General features: G+C 49.3%; 1 protein-coding gene across 5 annotated transcripts; it reads right to left on the reverse strand.

Annotated features, from left to right (window-relative positions):
• Nucleotides 1-5,750: 5,750 nt before the first annotated feature.
• Nucleotides 5,751-23,858, reverse strand: ACAD8 (acyl-CoA dehydrogenase family member 8). Of its 5 annotated transcripts, none has more exons than XM_055091673.1 (12): nucleotides 23,654-23,858; nucleotides 18,933-19,033; nucleotides 18,322-18,491; nucleotides 17,596-17,705; nucleotides 17,105-17,181; nucleotides 16,647-16,784; nucleotides 13,515-13,572; nucleotides 13,134-13,370; nucleotides 12,954-13,051; nucleotides 9,424-9,651; nucleotides 8,822-8,924; nucleotides 5,751-6,554 (listed from the first exon to the last, which is right to left on the reverse strand). In XM_055091673.1, the coding sequence occupies exons 1-12, from the start codon at nucleotides 23,760-23,762 to the stop codon at nucleotides 6,502-6,504; spliced, it is 1,482 nt and encodes a 493-aa protein (XP_054947648.1). In that variant the 5' UTR covers nucleotides 23,763-23,858; the 3' UTR covers nucleotides 5,751-6,501. The 5 variants fall into 5 exon arrangements, with proteins under 5 accessions (XP_054947648.1, XP_054947647.1, XP_054947649.1 ...); XM_055091672.1 differs by having other exon boundaries at nucleotides 13,494-13,572; XM_055091674.1 differs by having other exon boundaries at nucleotides 9,499-9,651; nucleotides 13,494-13,572; nucleotides 23,654-23,856.
• Nucleotides 23,859-23,915: the final 57 nt, after the last annotated feature.

The following is a 23,915-nucleotide window of genomic DNA, read 5'->3' on the forward strand; positions in this document are numbered from 1 at the left end:
GCGGGATCCTCCCGCACCGGGGCGCGAACCCGGTTCCCCTGCATCGGCAGGCGGACGCGCAACCACTGCGCCACCAGGGAAGCCCTATGTTTGGTTTTGTTAGAAACCACCAAACTGTGCTCCAGAGTGGCTGGGCCATTCTGTATCCCACCAGCAATGAATGAGAGTTCCTGCTGCTCCACATCCTCCCAAGCATTTTGTGTTGTCAGAGTTCTGGATCTGGTTCATTCTAGTAGGCGTGTGGTGGTATTTCACTGTTGTCTTAAATTGAACTCCCCTGATGACATATGATGTGGAGAATTGTTTCATAGGCTTATTTGCCATCTGTACATCTTCTTCAGGGAGGTGTCTGTTAAGGTCTTTGGCCTATTTTTTAATTGAGTTGTTTTCTTGTTTTTCTTAAATATAAATTTGTTTATTCATTTATTTAATTTTTGGCTGCATTGGGTCTTCGCTGCTGCACGCGGGCTTTCTCTAGTTGCAGTGAGTCGGGGCTACTCTTGCTGCGGGGCACAGGCTTCTCATTGTGGTGGCTTCTCTTGTTGCAGAGCACGGGCTCTAGGCGCGCGGGTTAAGCACAGGCTCTAGGTGCACAGGCTTCAGTAGTTGTGGCACATGAGCTCAAGTAGTTGTGGCTCACTGGCTCTAGAGCGCAGGCTTAGTAGTTGTGGCGCACAGGCTTAGTTGCTCCGCGGCATGTGGGATCTTCCCGGACCAGGGCTCGAACCCGTGTCCCCTGCATTGGCAGGCGGATTCTTAACCACTGCGCCACCAGGGAAGCCCCTGTTTTCTTATTTTTGAGTTTGAGAGATCTCTGTATATTTTGGATAAGAGTCTTATTATGAGATACGTCTTTTGCAGATACTTTCTCCCAGTCTATGGCTTATTTTCGCATTCTCTTGATATTGTCTTTCACAGAGCAGAAATTTTTAATTTTAATGAAGTCCTGCTTGTGAATTATTGTTTTCATCATGTCCATTAAGGACCTGGTCTCAGACCCATCCCTACCCCACTGAGAACTCGAACCTCCTTTGAGCTGCACCAGATCCAGGGACCCAGCTGGTACAAGACCCAAGCTGGACCCGCCATATTCAGAACAGCACCTGCCCGCTGCAACCTTATGGTCTCAAGGTCTCCCCTTGTGACTAGGCAACCATTTCAGACCTCAAACAATCCTTACTTAACAAGCATGCTTACTTCTTGCAGCTCCAATTATCACTCTTGGTAAACAACTCATGTAACTAACTGTATAAGGCTCCCTTCCTATGATGCCAATGCTAGCACTCCTTCAAAGATAAGGTTCTTTTCCCAGATGCCAGGATCGTGCTGACTCGCAGTGGATGTGCTCATCTCTGTTGAGACCTTGAAAGAACGTCCCCTGTTGTGTTTGGTGTGTATTCTTTGTCCTGAAAAGGTATAAAACTGTGCTGAAAACCATGCTTCTCCAATCGCTTTCCTCCTGGACTGTACTCCTGGGCTGGTCCTCAGCTTGGCTCGAATAAAAGCTCTCTTCCAGGGCTTCCCTGGCGGCGCAGTGGTTGAGAGTCCGCCTGCCGATGCAGGGGACGCGGGTTCGTGCCCCGGTCCGGGAAGATCCCACACGCCGCGGAGCGGCTGGGCCCGTGAGCCGTGGCCGCTGCGCCTGCGCGTCCGGAGCCTGTGCTCCGCAACGGGAGAGGCCACAACAGTGAGAGGCCCGCGTACCGCAAAAAAAAAAAAAGAAAAAAGCTCTCTTCCATGCCTTATTATAGATGGTTATGGATTATTCACGCTGACGACTATCACTTACCTGAAATGCCAGGTCCTAAAATTCCAAAATCATGTTCAGCAAAAGATCTCATTTAGAAACCGTTCTGAGATACCGTCTCTGAGTGCGGTGCCACACTGATGCTCTCCCCTGCCCGTCCCGGATGGACAGTCCTTTGAGATGCAACTCATGTCCTGTCACCTTACACGTCATGTTTTTAGCTATAGCTTTTACTTTGCACTTTTTCCTAATAATTTCATATTGTTGATTTCCATCAAAATAAAGACTCCCATAAACCCTCTCATATTTACTAGTCTGATCATTATTTGCGTTTGAAATAAATAAAAGGGTGAATTTTTATGAGTGCCACTGAATGCATATTGAAACATTATTTCATTAGTTTTGATGAAATGTTCTTTTGCCTTTGCAGTCAGAAGTAGCAAGTTTCAAGGCAATAGATTATTTTAACTAAAATTGTTACAAGAAGAATGTGGGTAGGAGAAGCCTATGCCAAAAAGTACAGATAAGTAAACTTTAGTTGCTCCTTTAGAAGAATGTGCAAAAAGTATCCCCAAGTGCTCCTGGAGGGGAATTCACTGAGGATTGACTGCATTATTCCCAGAGTGGTGCTTTGCGACACTCTCCCCATTGGGTGTCTCACTGGCCCAGGGCAGAAGTCGAGCATTGATTGTGTTTTATTTTCTGCACATTGGAGGACAACCAGCTGAATTCTGCAGCTCCAGAGAGTGTAGACAAAGCCTAGAATGATAAACAACAATCTCTCCCTTCTGCTGAATCTTAAACCTTGTAGAGAATAAATTCTCTGATCTAAATTCTGTAGGTGGAAAATCAGATCTAAGTCATTCACACACTTGAGCAGCAATCTTTAAGATTTCAAACTTCACCACAGCAGAGAAGCATCGCTTTAGTTGTTACAGAAACTAGCATTTTCTTGCATCTTAAAATGGCTTTTGAGAAAGAATGATATCGAGCCTGGTAAAGTCAGTTGTGACACAGAGTGACTGTATGTTAATCCCAGGACTCTTGCGTCCTTGCTGCTCTGCGTGGAGACTTTTGAGGGAGACCACCAAAAACATTCTTCCAACTCCGAAGAATGGGGAATGGGCTAGACTTGGAGAATGTCTAGCCATAAAAGGGAGCCAGAGAAAGATGGATATACCAAAATTATTCACCCTCCAACTTAAATTACATCAGCCCACTAGGACTACCAGATATTCATACCATAACTTTCCTTAGTTGGCTACGACGCCAGCTAGATTCGGGAATATACCATTTGCAGTGCCTGCATTGCTTTAGAAGATGGTATTTTAAGATCCTCCGACATTGTTCTAAAATGTTTCAGTAAAATTACTGGGGAGGGAGGAATTGTCCTCTGCCTTTCTCGGAGCTTCTAGCTGGTCTAAGAGTTAGACAGGAGACAGATGAAGAGGAGAAAATCAAACAAAAATTTAATAACATGTACACGTGGGAGAAACCCAGGAAAAAAGTAACTCACCAAAATGGCCAAAACCCTCACCCTAAATACCATCTTCAGCTAAAGACAAAGGAGGATGTTGGGGGTAGAGGTTTGGGGCTTTGAAGTGGAGGAAGGCACTTCACGTGGAGTCTGAAAAGCACACGTGTGGTAAACAATCAGTGGGACAGAGTGGATTCTGACCCCCAGGTGCCCTGAGCCCAGATTCTGTGCAGATATCTCTATTCCGGGAACAGACCCTTTATCCAAATTCTTTAGGCATCAAAGGGGGAGGTAAAAAGAAAGACTTCCTGAGTCTTCTGTTTCTCAGAAATAATCAGCCTAAATTACCCCTTATGCCAAACAGACACATTTTGGGTGGCAAATTTTGCTCCTGATGTTACAAAGGTCCTTAATGTACCTGCTACAGAAACAAACCCCACAAGCAGCTCTGAGAGACCTTGGGCTGGTTAAAAAGGGAGAAACAAAGTTCCCTTTAAAAATAGAACAGTGGCTAGAAAAAGCAGAAAACTGAACAAGCCTACAGGTGACAGAGGGGAACCACATCAAAAGGTGGGCAGAGAGCTAGGACCCAAGGAGAGGAGGTTTGCAGAGAAGAAAGGGTCCTTCCCGGGAATCCAGAGACCAGAGCTCTAACCCTAGCCCATCACACAGCTAAAATCACGACTTTACTTAAATCTGAGATTTAAGTAAATTGAAGATTTAAATTAAGATCTGTTAAAATTAAGATTTAAGTAGATTAAGTGTCTCTTCGTGGTTACATTGAGTCCTATTTGTTGCTTTCTCGTTGCCTGTTGTGCCACCAGGGAAGCCCCCTGCTGTTTTTAAAATAACTGTGAGCACAGACAGTACTTCTAATTTCTCAAATCTATAAGGGATAGAGACATTTTTAACAGGTGACCGAAACCCTCCTCTGTTTAAACATCCATATACTGGAGTGGTTAATTTCCCCTCCCCCGTGACAGGGTCAGGGTAGAGGCAGCCTGAGACCTGGAAGAGTTCAGACCCCTTGGAGGTGCAGTTGTAACTGAGGCACCGCATCCCCGGCTCAAGCCCCCCACCCCCCACAGCCCCAACCCCCAGCCCGGCGCTCTGTGCAGGCCTGGTCCTCGATGCCACACCCCGAGCAGCCTTCCAGCCCGTCAGATCCATCCATGTTGGGCCGCATCTGGTCACCTGTGCGCGTCCTGCGCCCACCAGGGCCCCTGGCAGTGGATTTCCTCAGGACCTGTCTGCTCTGCTTCTGCTGGTTTCGTTTACGGACCAGCTGAACGGTCGATGACAGAGATGAGCTCCAAGTTCACTGTGTTCTTGCCACAGGACCCGAATTCAGGCTGCTGGGAAGCTGAGCTCTAATAAATAACCAAAGGCGAAAGCACGTGGGTGCGTGATCCCAGCGGCTCACCGAGGTCTCAAGGATACAAACAGCATACCTGCTCTGGCCTTGGGTCAGAACTGGGTGCTGGAAGCATCCCGAGGACCGGGAGGCCGTCCAGGCCCCAGGGCGGCACCACACTCACTGTCCTGCTACCTGGCAAGTTCAGGCTCAAACAGCTTCATCTTGCCGGCTTCAAGAACCTACTGACTGGCCGGCCTCGTGCTCCGTCTTTCCCCACTCGAATTCCTCCCCCACAGGCATCCCAGAATGTTCCTCTCAGTGGATTAATCTCATCACATCTTCCTCATTAAAAGCCTTCTGTGGCTCTCCACTGCTCGCAAACTGAAACCCACACCTCGGCCTTCGTGAGGCTGCATCCAGGTTCAACTTAAATCTTTCCATCCCGGGAGCGCCCCGCTGAAGCAAAGTGTAAACAGCTCTCACTCACAGCCTGCACTTTTCCTGCTCCTGGTTCTTTCCTGTCTGAAGCTGACTTTCTTGGTTATCTTTAAATACCACACATCATCATAAAGGCTTAATCTGAATTCCTACTTTCTCCATGAATTCCTTCCTGTACCACTTGTGCCGCATCATTCTCTCTTCCGTAGACCCATCATTATCTTGCACTGCAGCTGTGGAGTTAGGCTTCCGAAGGTGGAAATTTAACTTCAACTTCGCGGTAGACCCACAGCCTGTCCCCCTGCACTACCCAGCACAGTGCCTTAGACTTCGAGGTCAAAACAGAAAACACCTGTTGTAGCTAAGGGCACCTATGTTGGTCTCTCTAAACACTGACTTAGAGTTAAAAAAATACCTTGGCTATTTCTTTTATACAGATGAGATGAAATAATGCAATGATCGTTTATAACAAGGTTCTCTAAAAAGTCTACATCTTTGGGTATTTAAATCTACTTTCATAAATCATAAACACTACTTGCTTTACAAGGCTATTAATAATTTCAGGAACCTATTTTTAAAAAGTCAACTTGGTCAAGGAGAGATTTTTGTTCATTATCCCGAAGTCTAGTTAAATGTTTAATTAAATGTAATAAAATTTTAAAAAATAGTCGTGAAGGCTTATTTAGAAAGATAAAATAAAACCCAGTAGACCTGAAAATGGTACAGAGAGGGATAGATTTTATTTATTAATGTAGTGATTAAAAACATTTAAAAAGAGGAGCAAAAAGCAAAAACTCAGAAAAAATATATACTCAAAGCACTTATAAGGAAATGTTACAGGAACTTTGAATGCCATTCCCAGACCCCACACTTCTAAAACAACAAGTGTTCACAGTTCCAAAGAATCTCAGCCCTTGATATGCAGATAGTCCAGAAGTGCAGACACGCCCTAAATCTCAGCTTAGGAGGAGGATTTCCACACACTCATTTCATCATGATTTACACTCAGAGGAGGAGTTGCTGCAAAGGAAGAGCAGCCCAGGAAACCTTCCGCATCTTTAGCTGAGGCACAAAGAACAGAAGATGACAGGAAGACGCTTTCCCTCCTTCCCTCCCTTCCCACACCTCTGCCCTACAGTCAGGAAAAACCCTCAGCAGAAGCACCCAGACTCCCAGAAGAGGGGTCCGGTGAACCAGCAAAACGCAGACAATCAAGACTCTGTGGATCCAGGAAAGGACAGTGGTCTGGTGGTCAGTATTCACTGGTCACCCTCTGCGTCAGGAAAACAAGGCGGCACGTCTTCTTGCAACGTTCCAGCCAGGGCAGCTCCCGCCGTCCTCCAGGCGCTGCCCTCCAGCTGACGCTGTGATGGTGCCCTGGACAAGCACAGCCCCTCCAGTGCGTCCTGGACTCACTGTGACAGCGCCGTCCACATGGAACCACTCAACACTGATCCTCCCATCGGAGCCTCCGTCCAGGGGCTACTCCTGCAGCAGGCTTCTTGAGATCAGTATCCGCATCACTTCGTTGCTGCCTGCAAGAGTGAGAGAGGACGGAGGGGCTTAGGAGCTGCAGGGCCTGAGAGTCAGCGAAGCTCTGACTAGGGGTGTAAAGGGCAACGTCGCTTTTTATCTTGAAAGATGTCAGGAAGTGAGGAAAAAATTTACTTTTAAAAAAACCTCTCCTGAGTGGCATGGACATATGTACACTACCGAATGCAAAATAGATAGCTAGTGGGAAGCAGCCGCATAGCACAGGGAGATCAGCTCGGTGCTTTGTGACCACCTAGAGGGGCGGGATAGGGAGGGTGGGAGGGAGATGCAAGAGGGAGGAGATAACGGGGATATACGTATCTGTATAGCTGATTCACTTTGTTATACAGCAGAAACACACCACTGTAAAGCAGTGATACTCTAATAAAGATGTTAAAAAAAAACAAAAACAAACCTAACCTCTCCTGATAGTAAAAGTGATTTTATTAGGTAAAAAACAAACAAAATAAAACAGCAGAACATACAATAGTATACGTAGTATAATTCTATTTTTAAAAAATGTATCTATGGTGGGTGAGATGAATTGGGAGATTGGGACTGACACATACACACTATGTATAAAACAGGTAACTAATGAGAACCTACTGTACAGCACAGGGAACTCTACTCAATGCTCAGTGGTGACCTACATGGGAAGGAAATCCAAAAAAGGGGATATATGCATATGTATAGCTGATTCACTTTGCTGTACAGCAGAAACTATAACATTGTAAAGCAACTATCCTCCAATAAAAATTAACTTTAAAAAATGTATCTATACAAGCGCAGAAAAAGGTCCAAAAGAAGATATTTTTTGGTCTTAAATATAAAAGGTCTTAAATATAAAAGGAGCCCAAAGTATTAGTTCTGATGTCAAAACATGAATGATCTTTCTTCTTTTTTAACTTTTCCTATATTTTGTATGTCTTCAACAATAAATATACCAACATCATTGGTAATCAGAAAACTGAATTTTAAAAGAACAAAAACATTCTCCCTGAAAGAAGGGGGGGTCAGTTGCTTGCTTCATTTTTCCACTCTTTTTAATGCAAAAACAAATATTAACCACCATGAGGCACATCTCGAATAAAATAAAAGCTGAAATTTCCTGTCTATCCAATAACAAAGTCTGGGGTGAAACAAATGACAAAGACCAGTGCGCACATTTTCCTACAAGTGGACGATGGTGTGGCCTGAAATAAGCATATCTGGCTTTTCTCAGTTATTCTAACAGGGTTGAAAGACAGAGTCAGAAGGAAGGGAAGTCTCCTGCACTCACCAAGGCTGGAAAGCAACAGCTACGTACGACTGGAGTCACAGAAGGAATGAAGCCACGGGGTTTGGCCTGCGCACTAGCAACTGTGCTCGTGAACACGCTTTAGGGACAAGGTTTGCAGCAGAAAGCGGATACTGAAGCCTGTGACTTGGATGTGACACCCCGTGGTGGCTCTCAGTGTGGCTCCCAGACAGGCAGGAGACGCAACCTCACTGAACCCTCGTTAGAGATGCAGATCTCCAGGCCCACCCACGACCCATGGAGTCAGAAGCTCTGCGCTCACAAACCCTCCCGGTGGTCCTGATGCTGGCTGGGTCTGAGAAGGATGCTTCAGAAGCCACAGGGAGGCCGGTGCTTCCTTCACGTTCCTTCACTCAAAGTCACTTCCACAAGCCTTTGCCTCATCTGCTGCCTTTGCTACGGTGTAACAACCTCAGCTACCTACTGGCTAAACAACAGTCATGTAATTTCAAGACTTCCAAACCAGCGTGGAGTGGAGAAGGCCGTGCAGAGCCCGAAGCCAGCAGCTTACCCATCTCCTGCCCGTGGGCCTGTGATCAGCAAGAAGATGCCCGTGTGTGACAACTAATTTACTGAAAGCTCCACTAGCAACACTGATGATCATGATCAGTGTGTAGAGGCTGGAGATCAAACTAGCTCACATCTGCCCTGGAAGTTACTGTGGAGAAGTCCTGGGATCCCTGAGGACCAAGTATTTTACAACAGTGAAGAACAGCCACTGCTGCAATTTTCAAAATGCTTTCTCGGATGTTATCTTAGTTTGCGCTGTCTCTATAAATGACAGAGGCAAAGAGCAGGAGGGGGGTGACTTGGTGACTTCCGCGGGGACAGAGCAGGGCCTCCTGGCCCCCAGGCCAGGTCAGGACGGCACAGCAGGCCCCTCCAGAGGGGGCCAGGAGCAAGGAGGGAGGAAGGGGACAGACGGCAGGGGTGATGGCTCCGAAGGGACAGAACCACCTCGGCCGCTTTTACCTTCGAGGATCTGATGGACCCTGGAGTCCCGCATGTACTGCTGGACCGCGCAGTCCTTCAGGTAGCCGTAGCCCCCGTGCATCTGCAGGGCCTGGTTGCATATCTGCAGGGACACAGGGATTAGATACCTCGGATTCTGGGAAGGCTCTGGAACAGGGGCTCCTCTCTCCGCCCCAGCCCTGATCTGGCCGCCTGCCCTGAGACAACGCGAGGAAGGTGAAGGTGCCAGCCAGGCCGGACGGGCTCCGGTTCTGTGTGCACGGGGACAGCGAGGGAAGTCTGCCTCCTGAGCGAGCCAGTCCCCACCCACGAGGGACTCAGAGGCCTCTGCCCTTCTCACCTGCTGTCTGCAGGGAGAGGCTGCCTGCCCCACACCAGCTGGACTTCTGGCAAGCAGCAGATGCAGCCTCACTGTGGAAACGGCTCTGGCCCTGACATTTAAACACGGCACAGCGCTGTGGTCTGACCCTTCTTCCAAAGGCAGCACCTCACCCAGCGCACAGCCAAGCGGCAGACAAAACATGATGTGCCGCGGCGTGGAGCAGGCGAAGTGCCGGCCGAGAGCGCCCAGGCGGGCCTCTCCTGAGTGACTGATGCCTTACGCAGCGTTCCAGGAGCGGACGAACGGCCCACCACATGCCGGTCACCCAGGAGAGGCAGAGAGCGTCAGCACGCACCGCAAAGCACTCGTCTGTAGCGAAGAGCTTGGCCATGGAGCACAGGGCCGCCGCATCCTCACGTCCCTCCTGTAGCGCCACGGCTGCGCTGCGGATCATCAGCCGCGAGGCCACCAGCCTGGCCACCATATCCGCCAGTTTGAACTGCAGGTACTGCAGTGAGAGGAGAGGAGAGAAGCAGACACACAGACAGGCTCAGAGGGCCACCCCGAACCGTGGGCCGCTCCTAAGGGCCCCAGGCTCCACAAAGGACGCGCCTCGCAAGCCCTAAGTCCACGGCACTCCCTGCCCTTCGGCATCTCTCGCGTCCTTAGGAAGACGCTCCCTCTGTCTGTGTCCCTTCCGCCTACAGCCAGCCGAGCGCCCGCAGCTCTGCCCGGCACGCCCTGGGGCCCCGCGCCCCCGCACACCTCACGGGGGGTGGGCTGGGACCCAGCGTGGGCAGGGCCGGGAAGCAGGGGACGTGGTGCCCGAGACCCCTGCCCCGGCAGCAGCAGCACAGGCCACGGCAGCACCCCCGAACCCAATAAGCCAGACACAGCAGGGCGCCTGCGACCCCAGCTCCAGCCCCCACCCCCACCCACCCCCGCCGCTGTGGTGGCAGTGCCCGTGACCCAGGCAACCCCGGATGTGGCAGAGGGGCCCGCCATCCGGTGCCCCTTGAGGCGCCATCAGCCACAGGCACAGCCCCGGGCACAGCAAGCACCAGCACGCCCAGCGCAGCGCCTCTGGCAGCAGCGGCACAGGCGAGAGAAACCAAAGCCCACACTGCAGCGCCACCTGCTGGAAACCAAAGGAAAGTTAGAACCAAGTAAAAAAGCTCTACCCAAGAAGGTACTGGCTACTTCAAATGGGCCAGCAGAGGAACAACTCACCAAGCACCATGGGGCCACAGAAAGACGACAATTCTCCAGAAACCAGACTTAAAATCATGGAATACTGGGACCTAACTGATGGAGAATTCAAAATAGCTGCATGAGGACACTCGAAGAGCTACGAGAAAAGTCAGACGGCAGTTCAATGAGCTCAGGAATAAAACCAATGAACAGAAGGAATACTTTACCAAAGAGACTGAAACTCTAAGAAAGAATGAAACCAAAATTCTGGAGCTGAAGAACTCAATAAATGAGATGGAAAAATGCATTAGAAAGCTATGGGGATAGAGCCGACCACAAGGAAGAGAGAATTAGTGAGCTCCAAGACGGAAATCTAGAAATGATTCAGGTAGGAGAGGAGAGAGAGCTAAGATTAAAAACAGGAAATCCTACGAGAGCTATCCCACTCCATCAGGAAGAGCAACAGAAAGATAGTGGGCATCCTAGAAGGAAAAGACAGGGGAAGGGAGCACAGAGTTTGTTTACAGAAGAAAGAGCCGAGGGCTTCCCTGGTGGCACAGTGGTTAAGAATCTGCCTGCGAATGCAGGGGACACGGGTTCCAGCCCTGGCTTGTTTACAGAAGAAAGAGCCGAGGGCTTCCCTGGTGGCACAGTGGTTAAGAATCTGCCTGCGAATGCAGGGGACACGGGTTCCAGCCCTGGTCCGGGAAGAACCCACATGCTGCTGAGCAACTAAGCCCGTGCACCACAGCTACTGAGCCCACGTGCCACAACTACTGAAGCCCGCGCACCTAGAGCCTGTGCTCCGCCACAAGAGAAGTCACCGCAATGAGAAGCCCGCACACCGCAAGGAGGAGTAGCCCCCACTCACTGCAACTAAGAAAAAGCCCACGGGCAGCAACAAAGACCCAACACAGCCAAAAATAAAATAAAAAAAGAAGTAAAAGCTGAGAACGTCCCAAACCTGGGGAAGGAACTGGATACACAAGTCCATGAAACTAAGAGAACACCTAATTATCTCAACGCAAAAAGATCTTCTCCAAGACACATAATATTAAAACTGTCCAAAGTCAATGACAAAGAAAGAATTTTAAAGGCAGTCAGAAAAAAAGGACAATAACCTACAAAGGAACCCCATTAGGCTAAGAGCCGAACAGAACTACCTTACGATCCAGCTGTTCCACTTACGGTATTTTTCCAAAGAATATGAAAACACTAATTCAAAAAGATACATGCACCCCTATGTTCACTGCAGCACTATTTACAACAGCCAAGATATGGAAGCAACCTAAGTACCCATCAATAGATAAATGGACAAAGAAGACGGGGTATACGTATACAACGGAATACTACTCAGCCATAAAAAAGAATGGAATCTTGTCATTTGTGACAACATGGATGGACCTAGAGGATATTATGTTAAGTGAAATAAGTCAGAGAGAAAGACAAATACCATATGATTTCACTCATACAAAGAGTCTAAAAAACACAATAAATGAAAGCACAAAAAACAAAACAAAACCACATAGATACAGAGAACAGACTGGTGGTTACCAGAGAAGAAGGGGGTGGGGGGAGGGTGAAATGGGTAAAGGAGATCAACTGTATGGTGACTGATGGAAATCAGACTTTCAGTGGTGAGCTCAACTGTAGTATATACAGAAGTCAAATTATAATGTACACATGAAACATATAATGTTATAAACCAGCATTACCTCAATAAAGAAAAAAGAAAAACTGGAACACAAGCAAAAGAAAAAAGAGATAAATCATCTAATCCCATCCCCCTGAAATAATTACTTTTTGCATTTTTCAGACGTATCCCTGAAAATGTTTTATTAATATTTATACAGGGACTTCCCTGGCGGTCCGGTGGTTAAGACTTCACCTTTCAATTCAGGGCGTGTGGGTTCAATCCCCAGTCAGGGAGCTAAGATCCCACCTGCCTCGCTGCCAAAAAAACCAAAACAAAAAACAGAAGCAATATTGTAACAATTCAATAACGACTTAAGAAAAAAAAATGGTCCACATCAAAAAAAAAAATCTTTTAAAAGAAACTTAGGGCTTCCCTGGTGGCGCAGTGGTTAAGAATCCACCTGCCGATGCAGCGGACACGGGTTCGAGCCCTGGTCCGGGAAGATCCCACATGCTGCGGAGCAACTAACCCCATGCGCCACAACTACTGAGCCTGTGCTCTAGAGCCTTCGAGCCACAACTACCGAAGCCCACGCACCTAGAGCCTGTGCCCCACAACAAGAGAAGCCACCGCGATGAGAAGCCCCCACTCGCCGCAACTACAGAGAGCTGTGCACAGCAATGAAGAACAAAAGCAGCCAAAGACAGACAAATAAATGTAAAAAAAATTTATACATATTCATGTATTCTGTAAATACATGAAGCAAAAGCATACTCCTCTAAAATGTCGTGCTTTTTCTTGCCAATCAATGTATCACGAATCTTTTCACGACTATAAGCAAAAATTATTAAACAATTATTGACAGAAATAGAGCACAAGCTCTGGCTGAAATGGGGGCAAAACCCACAAGAGACATCAGGGCCCCACAGTTGTAGAGAATGTTCTAGAGACAAGAGCAAATGCTGGGACACCGGGGAAGTTACCTGGTTACTGGCCAGGGGCTCTCCAAACTGCTTCCGGACCTTGAGGTGGTCTCGGGTGAGGATGACCGAAGCATAAGCAGCGCCCAGAGAGCAGGACGCTAGGAAGGATGGTACCAACACGTCAAGTGAGCCAGGGGACCGTGCTGCCCGCCCGCCGCTCCTGCCCCCTGGGGTCCTCACCGACATTGATCCTCCCCCCGTTCAGGCCTTTCATGGCAATGAGGAAGCCCTGGCCCTCGTCCCCGATCCTGTTGGCCACGGGGACAGCACAGTCTTCAAAGATCACCGCTCGGGTCGGCTGTGAGTTCCACCCCACCTGGCAAAAATCAGGGGCTGTGTGGCTGCCCAGAAGTTGACCGCTCAGGGCAGCGTCCTGTCCACCAGGCTCTCCTATCCCTGGACTTAGTCCCTCGAAAACTTCAATGAGGAAAAACAGAAAGGTCACACAAATATCTGTCGACTCAGGTTTTTCTCTTTCAGCTCAACATCTTAAACACATTAAGAGCATCTACTTTCTAGTGCCCACTCCACCAGACCAACCTGTCCCCAAACATTTCTCACAGCGTCCTTCAGGATCGGGCAGAACTCTCCTCCTTTGTGGCACCTCCATGAGTATGTTCTTTTATAAAAAACATTGACAGTGTAAGGATTACTCGAGGTATGTGTCCTTTTATAAGGACAGCACAAGGATAATAATGACCAGCAGCCACGCTTGTCCTTTGAAGAGCTCAGCGTTTCTGCACGTGGTGCCGTAACATCCACCACGTCGGCCATCGGCTGCACAGACCCGGCTAGGCACGGGCACTGGCGCGTGGGAGCCAATCACACACACCTTCTCCCAGCTTGGCTGCCGGTGATGTCACCCTGGCGACATCATCCTGGTGACATCACCCCAGAAGCCAGAAATCGGTCCGGGGAGAGTATTTCCACCACAGAAACTGGCAAACACTGCACGTGAGGGGCTTCTTGGCGTCTGCTTTTCCCAGGGAGCCGAGGCTCGGTGAGGCAGATCCTGAAGAGCACAAGACCAGACAAAGCCCCCGGGTCCCCGACAGCTGAGAGCCCCACTGCCGTCGTTCAGGGCTCCCTCCCGTGGGAGGAGGCGCTCCGTCCACAGCCTTTTATTTAAGGGTTTTCTTCCAACATGGGCTCAGTCCTTCTCTTCTGTCCGTCACCCTGTACCCTCAATTCCACTCAAACTGTTCTGCGAACTGTGCGGCTGGGCGTTTTAAGCCAACTTTTGCTTCTCCTGCTCCCTCCCCGGGAACACTCCCCATCCCCAACCTCCGTCAAAGTCAAGCTTCACTGGAACCTCCTGAGGCCCTTCCGGTCACCTAAGCCAGAAGTGACCTCGTTGTCTTTCAGGCCCCCAAGTCTGAAACCTTCCCACGCTGGCCTGTGTGGTCTCCCTGGAACTCACCTCCCATCCAGAACATACACGCCTGGAACGGGGCAGACGGGCAGACCTTAACAACAGCCAATCGTAAGAGAACCACATACAAACAGCTGCTACCTCCTAGCCCCTTCCTGTGAAAACATCTCCCTTCTCCCCTGGGCAGAGAACCCCGCTCCTCACCCCCCAGAGCCCCTGGGAAGCTGCAGCCAGAAAGAAGACCCTCCTCCCCGCCCCTCCGGCAGCCCCGCCCACCCAGGACCAGGGGAGCCCTGTCCCATCCGTCTGTCTTTCCTTCCACAGACTGCCTTCCCACCGCCACCCCTCCTACGGGAAAACGCATTCTTCTGTACGAAACCTTTTAACAATTAAATCCAAGATAAAGCAATTCCTCACACCACTTTCCTATAAAGCCAATGCAAAACTGGTTGTTTAAAGCTCTCAGCTACAAAACGTGCTCAGTACACCAAGTCAAAGCATGTGCTTGCAGGAAAGACGGCCATGGGCTGGAGAGAAAGACCGGCTGCTCAGGCCACCACGGCAGCCAAATCAGCCACGGTGATCAGCGGGTGACCCTGCACCCGGCCTGCACAGCCCTGCCTGCCTCTCCAACTTCATCTCACACCGCTCCCTTTGCTCATGACCCCCGGCCACACGGAGAGGCTGTGGCTTCTCCAAACAGGCTCATCCTGTCCCCTCGCGGGCCCTCTGTCCCACTGCCGTCTCTGCCCAGAACCCTCCCCACGGCCGGCCCCGGTCACGCTGCAGACCTCATCTCAAAGGACACCTCATCTTCAGACAGTCGTCTGTCCTCACCCTGAGCAGCTCTCCTCCGTCCACGTTGCAGCCTCCTGCCTGCCTTCCTCCCGTGCCCTGAGCGCTGACGGAAGGCACCGCGTTTGTTCCTGTGCCCGCCCTCCGCCCTGCTGCTAACAGGCCAGTTCTACAGGGCGGGGCGCGTCTGTGCGGCCCCTGCTCTGTCCCACCACTCGGTACAGTGGACCCCGCTAGCTGCTCAATGAATGAGACGCCCTTCCAAATTCCCCACACATTATAGGACACGTAAAGCAAGACGAATAATTAAGAAAAAAAACAAGCAAAAAGAGATACGATACATATGCTTAAAAGCGAGAGGAGACAGAAAAGTAAAGGGAAAGAGACGCTTTTTGTTTATGGAATTTATTTACACTTTTTCTCCAGGCCCTAACCTTGTCAGCTTTGGTATGCTATCAACCGATACCAGAAATATTGATGTGTTGAAATAATCATCACTATCTTTATAAGCACAAACACCAGAATCAGTATAACTTGGTCCTGTAAAATTATGTGTCAGGCTCCATGTCAGTCTGTCTTATAATCCCAAACAGACATTCCTAGGATTAAGAAGTCTTAGAGCTACCTGTCTCATACACCATGTGTACACAGCTTACATAGCTTATAAAGGTAAGATGAGGTCTTATAATCCCAGACAAGCTGTGGTGATTCTTGTACCCCCAGGAGCGAGTGTAAGGCTTTGCACAGCCAGTGTCTAGCAGGTCCTGCTTTCCTGTACGAGAGAAGGGGCACTGAACCTCTGAACTCCTAGCAGCTACAAGGGATCAGGAAGGTCATGAAGGGATGAATGGGGAACCAAGGAGCCAGGAGAGGAGAGGTAGATTAGGGGCCATTTCATTACTGACTTCTCTCCAGAAGCCCCAACGCTAACAGTGCCTGCTGGAGGTGGAGGCCAGTCACCCGGCCCGGCCCACCTGACCAGATCCCACCCTCGTCACCAGTGACAGTGACATCACCACAGGCCTACTGCTCATGGCCTGGCTACTGCTTAACCCTAAAAACGTCTTCTCGAAGCCTATGGAAACACTCTTCCTCTTATATTACTGAAAGACCCACAGTCGCTTCCACTGAGTTTTACTGTATTTTTATTTGGAGAAGAAAAGTGGCCCATATGCTTTTCATTCCTGAGACCTCTAGTCTTCTGTAAGCATTTCCTCCTGGGGGAACAAGAGGGCATCAAGATAAGAAGGTAGATAAGAAATACAGGCCAAAAGTGGCTGCAGGAGAGATGACGGAGAAATCCCTCCCCTTGATGAACTTACTGGCAAATGCTGCCACTTCACCAGCGGCCCAGTGCACTCTAACAACGCCCTATCCCACCTGATACACTGTCGAAACCCTAACTGAAGCAACAGCCTCCAAGGCCAGTGAGCCGGTGTGGAACCCATTTCCCGAAACAGAGCAGAGGCTGGCCTGGCAGAAGCAAGAGGCTCACGACCTGACTCTCCCTGTCCAACCGCACTCACCTTTCTCTCCTTCTTGCCAAAGCTGAGGCCAGGGGTCCCCTTCTCAACAACTATGCATGAGATGCCTTTGGGGCCTGGTCCTCCTGTTCGGCACATGACCACATAGATGTCTGCTTCACCTCCACCACTGATGAAGGCCTGCGGGGTTGGAGAGGGGAAAACACTGCAGTCCCCCGATGATGGGACAGTGAGAGATATGGTGGCACAGAGAAACTAAGGAGGGTTACAAAGAACCTGCAGCGAGGCTGTAAGAAGGATAGACACTAGTGAACGGAACTAAGTGGACTGAGACCAGAAGAGAAACAGTGACAGTGAACACGGGGAAGTCGGCCTGAGGTTCCCTCCCACACGTACCACCCCCGGGAACGTTCACTCGCGGACCTGGGGTCCAGGCTGTGGAGGCAGGAGGAGGACAGCCTCCGAGCTGCCCGGGAGGACCGAGGACGGCGTGCTTGTACCTTGGAGCCACTGAGCACATAATGATCTCCTCGTCGCTTGGCGGAGGTCAAGAGGGAGGCGGCATCACTCCCGCTGCCTATGGCGGGGACAGGAGGGAAGCGGAGAGGTGGGAGAGAGCTTGGGAAGGTAAGGGAGCCCGGCAAGGCTCCACCTGAGAAATCTTCCCTTATAAAAACATCTCAGAGTTTGATACTTTAAAATCCACACGGCCGAGAAGCTCTCTATACTTGTGAAAACTGCATATGGCAATCAGACCCTTTTCCATCTCCCATCACACTAGCTTGCAGGGAGCCTCCTACAAGGGGCTTCTGGCCTGCAGCCTGGAAAGACTCTGCCCTAGAGAGCTCTTAGCCTTGTGACATCAGGTCATGGCCATCAGGTGCTCTTGGTCAACAACGGCTCCACGTGCCGGGGGCTGAGAAGGCACACCCCGTGCTGTCCCATGAGCCGCACCCCCCACCGCACCTCACCGGCAGCGCGGCAAACGCACCTGGCTCAGTGAGGCAGTAGGCAGCAAACTTCTCCATGGTACAGAGTGGGGGGCAAAACCTGTGCCTCTGTTCCTCGCTTCCAAAGGTGTCGATCATCCAGGCACACATGCTGACGGGTACACCACGAAGAGACATTGATAGAGATAAAGACGGAAAAGAAAAGGGAATTTGAGGGGGGAGGGGAATGGGGAAAGAGAACAAAGGCAGCAAAGTAGAGTGAAGCAGAACAGAGTGGGAAGGGAAAAGTCACAATTGAGAAGATTCATCTTTAAAGCAAAGGCCTGGATTAACACATATTCCTGGAACACATACTACCCAGACGCACCCAGGGCCAAGGTATTTCTCACCTGGATGCTGTTCATACTATTTCTAGTTAGGTTAACTGAGTTCCCTAAAAATCAAGGAGTCATATGTCCTTTCCCAAATTAGTGGAGGCTTCATCTTTGGGTTGAGGAAAAGGGAGCAGGTCCCAACCACTCTACTGGAGAAGTCTGTTTGGTACCAGGTCGATCTGGAATTTGGGAGAAGGCCAGCATTCTCTAGGCAACATACAAGATGACAGATTCAAGTCCAACAGGGAGCAGCAGACCTAAGTGTGCACTTTTAACTGCCTAGTCCTTCAAGGACAGCCAACCTGAAAAGAGAAACCTTTTCCCTGTTTATATAAAATTTCCCAGTCATCCCGCACGAGCATGTCACTGTGCTTCCCAATCTTGGCCACTCACTTGTGGATGCTTATGTAGGCTGTGGTGCTGGTGCAGCCTGTGGCCAAGGCTTCAAAGATGACAGAGGTGTCGAGCCGTGACAGTCCAGACCCTCCTACATCTGTTCGTACGTAAATCCCCCCAAAGCCCAGCTGGGCTGCCTTCCGCATCACGTCCACTGGGAACAGCTCCTGCGTACAAAGAGAGCAGGGTCTTGAGTAAGTGATTCACAGATGGCCTTTTCTTTAGAGGGCACAAGGAAGGATCAAGACGTTTGCACTCGGGAGAGAGTAGGGAGTCTCTTAACTCAACATGCCTTTTGTCATCTATATAGTGGAACCAGTTAAAATGCATTCTATAAGGACTGGTTTCTGGCATCAAAGTTTCTTTTTATTATCAATAGAATTGCCTTGGTTTAAGAGTGCCCAAATCTTTGCGCAATTAAAAAAAATGATATCTACAGGATGCGGAAGATGCTTTCCAGGAAAGGAATCACACCACTCCTGGAACTTGCATTCGCTGTGAGAGTTTTAAGTGGAGAATAAATACCGAACAATCTGGATCATAAGGAGGAGATAAAGGTCACTGCATGAGGCATCTGTGGCAACATCCAGCACAAGGAAAACCCGCACCTTCTGGTCCCACTCTGCCATGTTTGGCGCCATCTCCCGGGCAGCAAAGTTGAAGGCCACTTTCTGGAACTCTTTCTGCTCTTCGTTTAGTCCCGTAGAAGCTGTGGGCAAGGCGGCATTTACTCAGAAGCAGGACAGGGGTCAGGGAAGTGTACTGCAAACAAGAAGCACCACGAAGCCCAGGCCGGCAATGGACCTACGAGAGCATTCCCACAAAGCACACCACCTCTAGCACCCACCGTTAATCAGCGTCTTGATATAGCATCACCTGCCTCCTTCCTTCTTTACTCCCAAATAGACTGGCTGGCTTCATTCACCTTGTTATTCTTTCAGTACTCATCTTTAGCTCTTCCTCCTCATGAATCCACATTAAAGGAATAATAAACACACACTGATGCTCAAATTATGATGAACATTTTTTTCCTTCAGGATGTCCTGCATTTTCTGTATTGGAATCTGTGCGTATTTGCCCACCAGCTACAACATATTCATTTTAAAAGATCAGTCAGGAAAGGAAGATACGTGTACTTTGGCTTACCTTCCAAATTAAGGAAAAGATCCTGTAACAAAGCTGTGCATTTGACAGTCACTGAAAACAATGATAACGAGTCTTCCCGTGTTGAAAACATGGCTAAGGCCTTCCTAAATCCGTCTTCACCTAATGGATTCAGAATTTTTAGAATATTTTCTTTCCTAACTGTCAATGCCATGACTTTGGGTAACTCCTTCACTTCCAGGTCTAAGCTACTTAAAAGCTAAGGAAATGAACTGACTGAGCGATACCAAGAGACAGGTAGTGGAGCTTCATCAGGACAAGTTTCTCTAGAACCTTCAACATTTTGTAAAAGACTATACTATTCCAGTATTTCATCAGAGGTGATACTCTTTAGAAGAAAGATATCTGCATCAGCCTACATGAAATAGTGACCACTCAATTCACAGTGTCATTACTTTACAACTTTTCTTTAAATAGCCAGTTCCCCAGATGACACGAACATTATTTATTTTCTATGGTTTTTTTCAAACACTGTGCAGAATGAGATAGGACTCAACTGGAAAGCAGAGCGACAGGCCACCTAGCTGGTCATATGGGCCTGAAATATTTTTCCCGTTTTGCAAGGTGATAAGACTTTCAGCTAGAGACAGGCCAGAAGCTAAAAGGGAAGAACCTAAGCAAAGCTCCTGTGAAAAGCCACAACCTTTTGGGGACCGTGTAGATAATCTAGAAAAGAAAGGACCATGAATCCTGGGAGCCACCATGCAGAAGGGTCAGCAACCTGCACAGGGTGACAGACTTACGCTGCTCACAGTATCTTTCTTTTGTTTTCTTAGGACTGCCGTTTTGAAAGGACCACCTGCCTCACATGTGCCAGGAAGAGATAACGGAGTGTCTACTGCAGCTGGAGGCACAGTGGTGGCTGAGAAAACATCAGGGGAAGAGGAAGTGCTGGCTCTGCACTGCTTTCTAAGGTTTCAGCCTTTTGGTCCTGGGGTGACGCTAAAGAGCACCAGAGGTGTGGAGGAACACCCAACCACAACTTCCTTCAGTGCCCGACTGTCCTGCACGGCCCTTCCCACAGAGAACAAGGGCAGGCGGCAGCATGTGTCTCTGGGGTAGACCTGGGCCTCAGGAGTCGCTGCTGCGTGAAGCAGGACAAAGCTGTCTGTCTGTAGCAGGACCCTCACCGAAATGGGAAACTCAGAAGTGAAGAGGTGTGAGGACTAAGGATGACGCTACCTTGAGAAGTCCAAAGCAGAAAACCACGTTGGGTGTTGCTCTCGGAAATGCGGTTAGGGATAAACAATTCATGGTTCCTTGCCTGGGAGTCAGGTCATTTTGTATTCACAAAAGAATACTGACTGAGTGTCTACCATGGAGCAGTGCTGGGGTGTCAAAGATGAAAATGGTCCATTCACCCAAAGGATGACATAAGTGGTGAGAAAGAAAACATCTGGCTGTACACGGGCTACAAAACTTCCGTCCTAGCAAGAGCTCAATACGTGTCTATAAATATTATTATTTGTATTTGACAGAGTAAAACAAGTAGTTCAGGGTATAAAAGGTCTAAGAAGTAGATCTGAACTGCATACAAAGTAAATAAGAGGGAATGGGTGTACACAAATCAGATGTACAGGCACACCTTGTTTCATTGCCCTTCATTTCTCTCTGCAGAATCTGTGTTTTTTACAAACTGAAGGTCTGTAGCAACCCTGTGTTGTCAAATGATGGTTAGCCTTTTTTAGCAATGAAGTATTTTTATTTGTTTTTTTTTTTTTTTTTTTTTTGTGGTACGCGGGCCTCCCTCTGCTGTGGCCTCTCCCGTTGCGGAGCACAGGCTCCGGACGCGCAGGCTCAGCGGCCATGGCTCACGGGCCCAGCCGCTCCGCGGCACGTGGGATCCTCCCGGACCGGGGCGCGAACCCGGTTCCCCTGCATCGGCAGGCGGACGCGCAACCACTGCGCCACCAGGGAAGCCCTAGCAATGAAGTATTTTTAAATTAAGGTATAGACATTGTTTTCTTAGACACGATGCTACTGCACACTTAGTAGACTACAGTGCAGTGTAAACATAACTTTTACAAGTACCGGGAAAACAACAAAGTCGTTATTGCAGTATCTGCTTCATTACAGTGGTATGTAACCAAACCTGCAGTATCTCTGAGGTGCACCTGTATAAATACAACATAATTACATATTTATTTAAGATAGATAATAATCAATTCTAGATAATGGAATGCTAACAAAAGGAGAACACTGCTTGGAGAAAAAAAGTGGAAAAGGCAAGTTAAAAAGTAAATTAGGGCTTCCCTGGTGGCGCACAACGGTGAGAGGCCTGCGTACCGCCAAAAAAAAAAAAAAAAAAAAAAGTAAATTATACGCAAGAAAGCATGGTTACTGAGTAAAAATACCTAAGTTCTCAGAAAACATGCACTGAAAAACAAAACAAGACGAAAACCAGGAACTTCCCTGGCGGTGCAGTGGTTAAGAATCCGCCCGCCAATGCAGGGGACACGGGTTCAAGCCTTGGTCCAGGAAGATTCCACATGCCGCGGAGCAACTAAGCCTGTGCGCTACAACTACTGAGCCTGGGCTCTAGAGCCCGCGAGCCACAACTACTGAGACTGCTGTGGCACAACTACTGAAGCCCGCGCTCCACAACAAGAAGTCACCGCAACGAGAAGCCTGCGCACCACAATGAAGAGTAGCCCTGCTCGCTGCAACTAAAGAAAGCCCGCGTGCAGCAATGAAGACCCAATGCAGCCAAAAATAAATAAATTTATTTTTTTTAAAAAAAGAATCTTTGAATGCATCCAAAGGCCAAACCTAGCCAGAGACTCAACAGTTCCAAGAATGCTGGTGCTCAAGGAATGCTTGGGAAGCTGCAGCAAATCACAATGAGGGAGCACTGGACAAGGAACCAGGCGTTCAAGATCTGGGTCTGCAACTATTAATTATACAATTTTCAGGAAGTCAGGCCTCCAGACTCCTCCCTCAGCCTCAGGTGTCCCGTTGTAAAACCAGGGGGCTGCACTAGACACTGAGCAAGTTTCCTCATCTGTAAAATGATATATCAGATATAATGAAAATCATAACGCTCTTAAAAATTACTTTTCACATTAAAATATGCCATGAATCGATGAGAAACATTTGTTGATCACTTCCATTAACTTGATATTCTAACATGCAAAATGATACACTGAAAGGACAGTTTCCTTTCACTTTAGGAATTAAAAGAGGATTAAAAAGCACCTTCAACACTGGTTGAAGTTACACCACTAGCCACCGGAAATACTTATATTTAACCAATTTGTTGCCAATCAACAAAGGTGACCTTGCTTACCGAATTCTAAGTGCTAGGATAGGGTGGCACCCCGTGAAGGTGTTTTAGGACATTCCGAAGAAAACTGTCCTATACCTTGGCGTCCTTTACAGCTCTGGATGTCGAGCTAAGGCCCTCAGAAGCTACTCTGCTGTTTTCAAAAGTGTCATTTATTAAAAATTTAAAAAAAGAAAGACTTCAAAAGAAAAAAGTGGTTAGGCGCCCGACAACGTCACCAAGTGTCTGGTTACCCCCTAGGCGGTCTAGGTCCCCCTCACTCCCTTACTGGCATCGAAATTATTTGCCTGGTGCCAGGAGACATTCAGATCTGTAAGCTCTGGTAGTTTCCCATTTGCAACAGGTTATTTTTCTGCAGAAATTTCAACAGTTGAAGTGTTTTGTAGTTATATGTGTTGTTCTATAATTTATATATGGGAGCAAACCTTGTATCACCGGAGATTTTGTTCACCAATCACAACCAGCCCCGGGCTTTTCACATTCTTACTGCCTTTAGAACCGATGGTTGTGATTTAAAAAAACAAAGTCACGAGCTTCCGCGGCGGAGCCCTTCGTTATCCAAAAGCAGACGGGTAACGACGTAGCTCCGAATTGTGAGAGGCAAGGTCACGAGGGCGGCCTCGCGAAACGTTACCGCCAGGTTCATAACGCAAAGCACGGTAAGGGCGGTCTGTACAAGGACGGACCAGCATCGGCCACCGGGACCGGGCTGAGCCGCCGAGGGTCGCCCGCCCCCGGGACCGCACCACGTCTAAGCCGGGGAGACCACTAGGCCCAGGGCGCCCGGACGGGGCCGACGCGGTGAATGAGGGCGGCCGGGCCGGCCAGGAGGGCGGCCGAGCCGGCCAGGTGGACGGACCCCTACCCCCGGACGAGCCTTACGGTCGATGCAGGAGACCACGCCCCGCCGGCCGCTTTCGGCGGGGGCCTGGAGCCCGCCGCGCAAGCCGCGCAGCCGCGCTCCGACACGCCAGCACGGGACCCTCAGCATAGCCACCGCCTGCTCCACTCCTTTCTGCTCCGACCGAGGTCTGGGCGCCGGTGACCCCGGCTGGCCGGCCACAAGGGCCGCGCCGCACCGCACGCTGGGAGCTGTAGTGCGCGCCGTGGTCCCGCGTGTGGACTCGGGGCGCCTGCGCGAGAA

The sequence above is a fragment of the Physeter macrocephalus genome, chromosome 16, assembly GCF_002837175.3.
Source record: "Physeter macrocephalus isolate SW-GA chromosome 16, ASM283717v5, whole genome shotgun sequence".
Classification (NCBI taxonomy): domain Eukaryota; kingdom Metazoa; phylum Chordata; class Mammalia; order Artiodactyla; family Physeteridae; genus Physeter; species Physeter macrocephalus.

Bases quoted from the DNA above. Each gene is read 5' to 3' on its own strand.
- ACAD8 (XM_055091672.1), bottom strand. From the start codon at position 23,762: ATGCTGAGGGTCCCGTGCTGGCGTGTCGGAGCGCGGCTGCGCGGCTTG. The intron at 18,492-18,932 runs GTGCGGGTTTTC...CTTTGTACGCAG, and splicing joins TGGCAGAGTGGGACCAGAAG to GAGCTGTTCCCAGTGGACGT. The intron at 13,052-13,133 runs GTGAGGACCCCA...CATCCTTCCTAG, and splicing joins CGGGGGGAGGATCAATGTCG to CGTCCTGCTCTCTGGGCGCT.